Below are 11,046 nucleotides of genomic sequence, written 5' to 3'. Positions count from 1 at the left end.
TTACGGTTTCAGTTACGAGAAAGATCCAAAGTTTGTCTATTCTTTAGAACTTCCTTAAAGGAGACTATAGAAATAATCTTCTTCGCCATCTTTCTGAATCTAATCAGATTATTTGCACAGATAAAATCCATCAAGTGTCTAGGTGGCACTTTACAACCATGTCTTGCTCTCTGTATTGGAAATCTTCAGATTTGTTGACCGTGACATCTGCAACACAATCACTGTCAAAAGACATAGGAAGTACTTCCAATTTTTTATGTCTCTTTGGTTTGACACAAATTTATCAAACTCTAACCCCACTTCTTATTTATTTTTTTAGCAAAAAATATATATTTTCGTTAATTCTTACATCTATGTTTTTTTGTAGTGAAACTTCTTTCACTGGTTCAGCTGCTTCACTCGACTCTCAATCAGGGCTCCTCTCGATTTATTTATTTTTTTTGAAAAGAGAGAGAACTGAATATGTTGAAGCTTTTGTCGCTGGTACGGTAACATACTATATGTATGAAGAGGTTGTTGCTTTCTTCTTTTTCGTGTATCCTTGAACTACAATTTAGTCTCTTAAGTTGGATGAAATTACTCCATCCAAGTTTCCAATGACCTTTTTGTTTTGGAACTGAATCACAGATTCACAGGTCTTTCTAGAACATTTTTGTTATTTCCATATTTTTCTAATATGATCCTGAAAGCGTGATCCAGCATAATATAAAACTTTGCATGTAAACAGCTTAATATAAAACTATGCGTATAAGTTTACGATGAACAACACTATAGTGACAACATAATTACGATGCGGCGAACGAACAAAAAAGCATGCCACAGTCTTGGAAACTTGGGAGAACAACTCTAAACTACTACACAATAAACATATATATTACTAAAAACGAAGTATACCATGCGTCTAAAGTATTGAAACACCACTACCTCACGTAGATTTTGACGAGTACGGCTGATTGTTGAATCCCTATAAATTGTTCATTAAGAACAAATTAAAAGGGAATGAATAAATAAATAACAGCTATAACAAAAGTATATAAATATATGTTTTGATTAACCTGGGGTATCCCAGACCCATGGAGAGGCACAGACTAATCCCCAAGGGGAGGTGCAGCCCACGGATAGACCTTCTCTCCGGATATTCAAATGGGTCCTAAAGCATAGGCCCATATCCGTGTTAGGTGACCAGGATAATTTATAAATATATGTTGAAGAAAACAATTAAACCTTGGTAGTAACAGGTACACTTTGTTGATTGCCACCGCTAGTTTCTCCTGGGGTAAAAGCAACGAACCGCGGCATGATGAAGTTGGGAGGGCTAAAAGGGAACCATGGTGCCGGAAAATCCATCTTCATTCCAAGTGGTAACATGGGACCCATGCTCTGACTCTGTATTGTTACATATTGTAGTTTGTTCATGGCAAGTTTCGTTATATGTGTCCTTTGTCTCATGCAACGTATGAAAATATGACACTCATTTATATTTACAGTTCTATATTTTTTTAAAACTAGAAAAATTGATACACCCCATGCCAATGTAAACCAGAAAAGTTATCCAAACCAGACCAAACTGTGTATATACTTCGTATATGAGAACAAAAAGTCAAAACTAAATCCAACTGAAACTGAAACATAATTTTATTGGAAATTAGTTTTATTTTTATTTAAAAAAACAAGAAATTGTCTAAAATTACATACCAAAATGCAGTTATTTTAATATACCTTTTTCTTAACCAGAAAATCAAGATTAAACTTTAATTAGGTATACTGTAAACATGTCTCTGTATATGTATATATAACAAGTTAATGATTTACTTACTTCTACATAATGCTTCATCCAGCGTATATTATCGATGATACAATCAAGGGTTGAGGCTATGTCTCTCTGCAGATTCATATATATAACAAATAAATTTTTAATCAAAACAGAGAATAAGTAATATAAACTCAATTGTTTTATTATTATTTTTAATTAGAGGCTGTTTTTAAATTTACATGTTAATTTATTGTGTTTCAAAAAGAGAACACAATATTATAGGTAGATTTTATATAAATTTCAAAAACGCAAATGAGAGAAGATTTTAGTAGTTTTAATGTATTTTATGAATGGATAAATTTAACTACACCGAATCTGTTGGCCAGAACGGAGCTTTTTTTTATATATCAGCAACATGTTTTTAACTAAGAAACGCAAACGCAAATCTTTGTATTCAAAATGACAATATAAGAGATGAAAACTAACGAGTAAAGAGGTAAACAAATGGTGTGCACCTTTTTGCAATTGGGTGTCAACTGCTTCAGATTCTCAATTTTGGTTTTTATATCAGCGCGTCTCCTCTGCGCTGTGAGAGATAAAAGTTGAACAACATGTTTTCTTAATAGACATTGATAAGATCATAACAAGAGTCATGGCATCGTGTGTTGTCCATTATTAATGGGATCATCTCAACTTGTTTAACATGTTCCGTACTTGGCAGTTATTTAGTTATCTTTCTTTGTCTATTTAAGTAACTATTGTTTTATGGAATGATATGAAAATAAAATTGCAGTAAACTTGTGTTCTTGTTCTCTTAAGTCTTTGGGACCTATTATTTGGTATCAAAGCAAAATCTCTTAGCTTTGAGGAGGAGCCTTAACTGGCATCAAAGCACAATTTTGTTTTTGATCCGGACCACCTTGTGGTATCAAAAACTTCTATCTATCTCTGTTTTGATCCGGACCACAATTTGTGGTATCAAAACTTCTATTCAAAAAGAAAAAAGAAAAAAAAAATCCTCCTCCTTGTAGTCCTCATACGACTAGCTTGACAACCGTGGGAGCATGGAAGATGTGAAGATCAACCTCCTCCTTGCAGTGCATGATGAGTTGCAGAAATTGAAGCATGTTATGATGAATGAATTCAAACGTCTCCGGCAAGTCATGAGTCCTCCGGTGGAAATTACCAAAGCTGTCAAAATCAATGGTGATGAAGGCTTGGTGGTTCTAGGCTGTTCAAGCTTTGCTTCTTCATCAAGAAACAATGAGTTATTCAAAGAAACCATTGATGTGTCTAATGATGAAGCTCTAATCGCACAGTTCTGGATCTCGAACGTTGCTCACAAAACACATTGGCATGCCAATTCCGCTCCGTCACGTCCAAACCAAAGCCATGAACCATTCACCCCAACACCAAAGAAGCTCAGCCAAGAAGAACCAGTTTCTGGTAAACCTCCACCACTACATGATAAAGAAGTTGTACTTGTACAATCCTATGTTGCTATGGAGAAGAAACATAACATGATCATAAAGGCTAGTCATGTTGTGTCGAACCTTGAGGACAAGGTTCTTTGGAGGGTGGAGTATTGATAAGATCATAACAAGAGTCATGGCATCGTGTGTTGTCCATTATTAATGGGATCATCTCAACTTGTTTAACATGTTCCGTACTTGGCAGTTATTTAGTTATCTTTCTTTGTCTATTTAAGTAACTATTGTTTTATGGAATGATATGAAAATAAAATTGCAGTAAACTTGTGTTCTTGTTCTCTTAAGTCTTTGGGACCTATTAGACATGCATCAAACTAACAAAGGAGCGCCCTCACCTTCTCGGCAATATTACGAGCTTCATTAGTACGTGGTCTCTTACCAAGATTCTTTGTTTCTTCAGTTGCACCTACTTTCTTTTCCTTACATTTAATAAGATAAAGCTCGTATTAAGACATAACTCATACACACATGTATATCCAAGAAACTGAACGTACCACCTCAATCTGTTTTTCAGCAGATCGCTGCCCACCATCATGAATAATCTTATCTCCTGTTTGCTATAGCTTTTCCCTGTCCAGCCTTATCTCCATCTCCAGGAGCATTAGAAGGTTTAGGCGAAACATCTGTAGCCATCGATGTAGACATCACCATTATCGGGCTGTTGATCTCGGGAAAGAGACCATCCTTAGGGTCGGAATCAGCAAGGGAGTAGAGAAGTGAGGACCAAAACTGAAGGCTTTCTCGATCCTTGTCCATATTACTCGTGATAGTGAGCTAACTAAAGACTGATGAAGAGGTTGTGTGAGTAAGGAAGATAGTTTTTATAGGAAGAGATGTTGGAGAGGTGCCTTAAAAAGGTACAAGAGCGGGAAAGAACAGTTGCTTAACTCAAAGTGCTGTCGGAGCTTGCTCGTATACCGTTTGATGTTAGCGAAGGGTTAGGGTCATATATATGACCCCTCAAATTTTTATTATTTTAACCACTACCCCTATCAAATTAATATTTATTGTATTTTAGGGTAGTTTTGAAGGATTTTGGTGAAATGTTTAATTAAAATTAGTCTTTGACCCCCAGTAAAGTATATGTTTGGTATTTCAGATGCCCTAATATAAATCGTTTTAAAGAAATTTTTATGTTCCAAATTATATGACGTTTTCGGTTTTCTATGTAAAATTTATTTACACTTAATGTTATATGACTAATGATAATATTCCTTCTATTTTATTATTGGTTGATTTGTAGTTAGGTAAATAATTAATGATGTTTTTATTTAGAAAATATAAAAAATTAATGATTTTCTTAATCTATGTGCACAATTCTAAAAGGACTTATATTAAAAAACGGAGGGAAAATTTATTTTGTTCTATCTGTTATTATTAAAATATAGATTGGGATTTTATATATCAAATTTGTTTCTAATGACCCCCTATAAAAGTAATTTCTACCTCCGGCTTTGATGTATAATTCTGTACATTCAGTTTGCCGCTTAAGTTTCTTTTATTGTTAATTTCCTTATCCATCTAATTTTGCTTTTCTACATTAATAGTATAATTTTCCATAGAGTATTTCATGTCTTAAGTATTAATATAATTCATTAGATAGTAAAAATAATTATTCATAAAGTAATATCACACATAAATTTCTCATATACTTTGTAATTTTTTAAAATGATTCTTCCTTTTTGGGTCTCTTTATTTTTCTTTCAACTTTTTTCTTATTTTTAAAGATGGGAAATTTGGGAAAGACTCAAATAGTGTTATACTAAAAGCATCTTTACTTATCTATTTTGTAGATAAAAATTTTCTGCAAGAAGAAATTGAAATTAATTTTTTTTTAACTATATAATTAAATTTTAAGGCTAAAAATTATGTTCATTTAAATTAAAACAAGTGGATAGGGGTCTCAACATTATTTGAGAGTTTCATCACTCTTTTTATTTTTACCTTTTTATTAATTACTTAGTGAAATATATTGGTGAGAGATCACCGATGTTGTTCTAAATTCTTAGAAGCTTTTCCACAGTTATTTACTCTGCAAATATTACTATACTAATTTGAAACGCGATTAACAAAATCAGATCCAAAATATTCTTAGTTTCTCACCAAGTTATAAATAAGACGAGACAAGTTCCCATATTTTTTTTTTTTTTTTTTTGTCAACAAGTTCCCATATTTTTCTATTATCATTTATTTCTTGGAGTCACCATCATTATATTATATATTCGACTTAATGATGAGATGAGTTTATAGGTGTTTTCTTTTTCTGCGGTTAAGTTTTTCTTTAAAATTTAAACATTTCCATGTGTCAGAATTTTATTGGTAAGATAACTTGTTTTTTAGTATATAAAAAATTTTGAGATCTCGGAAACGAACATATGTAAGATTTTTGCGATGAGTCATCGCACCATTAGCCACAAAAGTTAAATAAATCTGAGTCCAGAAATTTAATGTATATCTGTAAGACAAATATATATATGTGTGTCTGTGTGATGTATACTGTAGTTTCTTTATTTTTGGTTAAAATTTTGAGTTTTCTTTTGTTAGTAACATTTTTTAGTTTATTTTGCGGTTATAGCACTCTAAAGTTCTTCTAATTGGAAAAAAATATATTTACCAGCTATAGTTTTACTTAGAGTTCAGTAAGCGCATATAAATTCTAGAAATATTGGTCCCCGATTTCAAGTATGTAACTATTTTAAGAAATATGTATACCATATTGTAACTTTGACAATAATTAGAAATATCGAAAATTTAATTTTTCTTAACTCCAAATAGTCTAAAAAATAAAAAAATTAATACTATATTTTAAAATTTATTTATTATTAGTTTTATAATTTTAAAATCCATATTGAAATTATGTGTTATTAGCTCATGATTTATACATTTTAATTCAAATTAAATATTATTAAAATATATCTTAACCGTTTTATTAAAATAAAAACAAGCTTAGTCTTTTACGTCTTCTTCTTTGTGATTTTTGTATCCTCCGTTTTTGCAAAACTTTTTTTTCTAGTTTCATAAATTCTTTTTCTTCTCGCCCACAGGTTTATTAATCATCATTATTGTTTAAGTATAGTTCAATTTCTTAAATTTCACAAAACATATATATATCTGAGTAGTCATTTAAAACTTAACTTTTAGGAAAACTGAATACGCTTATTAGTTAAAAAAAAAACTGAATAGGCTTAAGGGAAAGTTTAATAAAGAGTAGCTTTCAAAAATTAAAAAGAAAAATGTAATTTTCAAAATACTAGAGTATTTTTCAAATTATCCCTGATTATTCCCTGTTTCTTTTTTTTTGTTTTTTCTTTCTTAAGCCTTAATTATCGTTTTATACACCGGGAAGTCGAGGTTCAAACCCCAGAGAACGTAAATTATGCAGATTATGGAGGAAAGAGATTACAAGAGGTATTTAGCATGGTGCATGGCGTATCATCGAACATGGATCTCATAGCGCGGCTCGGAGTGATGCAGTCAGACATGCATTCTCATACAGTGGTAAAGTTGTCGGCTGTAGAATCGTCTATGTAATATTTCTCAATGTTGTAATAACATAACTAATCAGACGTTAAAAAAAATTATCGTGTTTTATACAGTAAAAAGGAAAACAAAGATGTATGTATAATAGCATCTCCAGCTCATCTTTATAATAGAGATCTCTATAATAGATGAAAAAATAGAGATAATGTTTTTGGTCCAATGGATTCCTCTATAATAGAGGAATGCTATATTTACCTTTATAAATAGAGAAATGCTATTTTTCCCCTAAATATATAAGAAAAAATAGCATTCCTCTATTTATAAAGGTAAATATAGCATTCCTCTGTTATAGAGAAACACATTGGATCAAAAACATCATCTCTATTTTTTCCTTTATTTTAGAGATCTCTATTATAGATAGGGTTGAAGATGGTCTAAGTACACAAGTACAGGGAGTTCTATCAATTTGTTCTTTTTTTTTGTAAATGATAGTAAAACATTTTTCTAAAGAACAAAAGGGTAATTCTCATAAATAACATACAATATTTTATTATAAAATAGTACACAAAATAACATTTATAATGAGTAAAATAAAAAAAATTATTAAACAATATATTCAATATAAATAAATATTTTGTAAGAATAAAAAGTATATTATTGGTATAAATTTTGTGGAGATAATTAATCTATGAGCAGTTTCTCCTGGTTAAAGAATGACGCCAATCTCTACTTCCGAGTTTCTAGCTTACGGTTTCTGAATCATATGTTTCTCCTACCTGCGAGTTAAAAAAGAAGACTCAGTTTTGATATCAACTAAGGCCAACTTCGTTTTTGTATTTGGTTGCAGCATTGAGATCCAACATCTGAAAATAACATATTTGATATAGTTTGTATTTTTTTTTTATCTACGTACGATATCTGAATGCTAAGTTGTTTGTTTTATTTTTATTTTATAATAGTATTTAAATATTACTAATTAAAAAGACTACAAAGGAAATAATTTTTATAATTAATAGTTAATTAATTATTGTATATGAATAAATATCCATACATTTATGTAATATTTAAATATATTTTTTGGAAAATTTGAATTCAAGGTTTTGACAGGAAATCCGATTTTACGTTTTGACGTAAAATGTGATATTATTCTTGGCGGAAAACCAGAATTAACAAATTTGACGGAAAAACTTGATTTTACTATTGTGGCATAAAATTTTATTTGTCGGTTTAGGCGGTAAAAACACGATTTTACGGTTTTCGTGGAAAAACTTAATTTTATTTGTCGGTTTTGGAGGAACATAATATTACGGTTGTGGGAAAACTCGCTTTTACAATTATGATGGAAACCCCGATTTTACTGTTTTGACGAGAAACATATGATTTTGCGGTTTAGGGGAAAACATCAATTTTGCAGCTTCGGCCAGAAAATCAATCTTGCGGCTTTGTCAGAAAATCAATCTTGCGGCTTTGGCAAGACAATCAATTTTGCGGTTTTTGCCAAAAAAATCAGGTTATAGTTTTGGAGGGATAATATGGTTTGACCGTTTTATGAGGATAACTTAATTATGCAGGTTTGGCGGAAAAATTCAATTTTACGGTTTTGGTAGGAAACATGATTTTGCAGTTTTTGAGGGAAAACATGCTTTTTTCGGTTTTGGCAGAAAAACTCGGTTTTTGGGTTTTGGCAAAACTCAATTTGTAATTTTTGCAGGAAAACTCAATTTGTAGTTTTGACGGGAAAACTTAATTTTTTTTGTTTTGGCGAAAAACTCAATTTTAAGGTTTTAGTGAAAAATCTCAATTTTATGATTTTTACAAAAATAGATTTTCCTATTTTTTGCGTGAAAATCCGATTTTAATTTTTTGACGGAAAACATGATTTACTGTTTAAAATTTATAATTAATATAAACTTGTTATTTTATACTCCCTCCATTCCAAAAACATCTATGTTTTAGAAAAAAAAATTGTTTCAAGAAGATACATTTTGTACATTTCGATGCATTAATTAATGGTAAATTGTAAACTTAAAAAGGGACATTTGCTATAACCAACCCAAAAATTCAAGTCAAACCTAAAAGTTTATCCCACTTTCAGTCAAATGCAAAACCAACCTAAAAGTGTGGTAAAAATACTATTTAACCCTTATGACAAAAAAAAAAGTATTTTACATTTATGTCCCTTATGACTTATTATATAGTCTACATTTTAATTTGATCTAATAATTTAATTTTAAAAATGTATAAAAATATTTGTTGTGAAATTTTTAGTTAACCATCAATATAAGGGTTAATATGAGGTTTATAAATTAAAAGTTTATATAATTTATCAATTTAAGAGAATATATATTGATTTGGTAACCATGTGTTAGAACATTGGTTATGGTATAACAACAAAATGTTCTAACATGTTATGTTATGTCTATAAGGGTTAGATTCTTAGGGTTAGATTTTAGATTGAGATTTTCTTATTAATTTAAATTTGTATATTAGTGTTGAGTAGTTTCTATTTTGCAAATCTTGATATTTGATACAATTGTTAGGATTTTTTTGATTATCAAGCAAATATTTAGGGTTTGAGATTTGTGGTTTAGGGTTTCGTAGACTTACAATAAAGTCTACTTCACTGTAGATAATTTTTTCAGTCTACGTTAATCGGTTTTACAAAAAATATTATTTTTAAATTAAATTTAGTTTTTTATGAATAAAAATGTGAAATCATATATTATAACTATTAAAAAAGAAATTTAGTAAATCATATATTAAAACTATTAAAAGAATTAAGAACAAAAGAAATTTAAATCATATATTATACTTAAAAAATAATAAAAGATAAATATCAAAAAAATCATAGTAGACTTATTTACAAGTCTACCAAACCAAAAATAATTTAAGCTAACCAGACTTTAACCAAAATAGTTTAATTTAACCAAACTTAAACCAGGAAAATTTTAACCTAACCGGGTCACGTACCCCACATGTAAATACACTTTTTTGTGAAATTAGGTTAAAATCACAAAACCTAGCGCCGTTTTTCTCTCCGACAAGGCGATTTCCGGCACGATTTCCGGCGGTCTTCAAGTAGTTTCCATCACCGTCCCGTCGTCGCTGCAACATCTTCCCTCTGACAAGGTCTGTTTGATGTCTATTTTCAGAACTTCGTCGGAGTCATGCCGTTGTTGTCGTGTCAGAATGCAGCACATGAAGGTATGTATCCGAGTATGCAGACCATGTATATATACTTCTCAAATGCAGCACATGGAGGTATGCGATTTCATTGCTACGAAAATTAGTGCAAATAAATGTTGTTGTGGCTGGCTTAACACGGCCTATGCTGAGGTCTAAGGTAGTATCCTGAGCAATTTCGTTGGGAATGATGCCTAATATGTAACCGTGCTACAGGATATTGCTGGTACTTTGGCGGCAGAAGATGCTGGCCAAGTGGCTAAGCTTCGATCAGTTCTGGAGTCCGTTGACCACAAAAGAAGAAAGGTACATCATCTCTCTTGTAAATAAATGATAAAGTTCTGAGGTTACTTTGATTGTTTTTGTATAGGTCTAAATGATAAAGTTCTGAGGTTACTTTGATTGTTTTTGTATAGGTGTTCTTATGCTCATGAATTTAGTTTGCTCTGTTTATCAGATTTTACAACAAATGAGAGGTGATGCACATTTGCTTAACTTGGAAGAAGGCAGTCCTCCTATTCAACCCAGGTTCTTCAGCCCCATTCATCATAAAATGTGGAGGTAACACCAACTCAGAGCTAGTGATCAAGGCTGATGCACGCGTTCAAGAGCCCAAAGGAGGTGAACTTGAAAGAGTTTCCCAAGAGCTTCTGTTTTAGTAAAGCATGAGCTACTCTGATATTAGGAGTTTTCAAGACTCCTAAAACAAATGTTGTAGTATAAATGATTGTCGAACCAATTGATCAACTTTTGAGTGGCCGACTCAGAAGATGCATTATGAATACTCTACTAGCAAGGAACAACAATGATCTACACTAAAACATCCTAGAACTAACCTAATCACCCTTAATCTTCCTAACCCATGAATTCAAAAGGTGATTACTCACTAATCTCCATGATTCCTCTTAAACCCATATTGGATTTCAGATTAATCATGTAGAGAAATAGACAAGAAATCAACAAGAACACAAGATCAAAGCAATGAAATCTGAATCAAAAGAAGTTTTTACTAGTTGTTCTTCTCTAAAAGAGATCTGGTCTCTGGTGGCTACAAAAGGTACTTAAAACGAGCGACCTGGCTGTGTCGCTCCGAAGACGTCGCTCCCGGGTCGTTCCTCACGAGCGCCTTGGCTGTGTCGC

At 31.3% G+C, this 11,046-nt stretch overlaps 1 protein-coding gene across 1 annotated transcript; it reads left to right on the top strand.

Moving 5' to 3' along the window:
* The first annotated feature begins 2,817 nt into the window (after positions 1 to 2,817).
* Positions 2,818 to 10,564, top strand: LOC106297979. Its single transcript, XM_013734094.1, has 4 exons — positions 2,818 to 3,318; positions 9,727 to 9,927; positions 10,123 to 10,212; positions 10,364 to 10,564. Exons 1-4 carry the CDS (start codon positions 2,818 to 2,820, stop codon positions 10,469 to 10,471), a joined length of 900 nt encoding a protein of 299 aa, XP_013589548.1. The 3' UTR covers positions 10,472 to 10,564.
* The last annotated feature ends 482 nt before the right edge of the window (positions 10,565 to 11,046 follow it).

The sequence above is a fragment of the Brassica oleracea genome, chromosome C6, assembly GCF_000695525.1.
Source record: "Brassica oleracea var. oleracea cultivar TO1000 chromosome C6, BOL, whole genome shotgun sequence".
NCBI classification, from domain to species: Eukaryota; Viridiplantae; Streptophyta; class Magnoliopsida; order Brassicales; family Brassicaceae; genus Brassica; species Brassica oleracea.
This window is presented reverse-complemented; position numbering and strand designations above follow the sequence as displayed.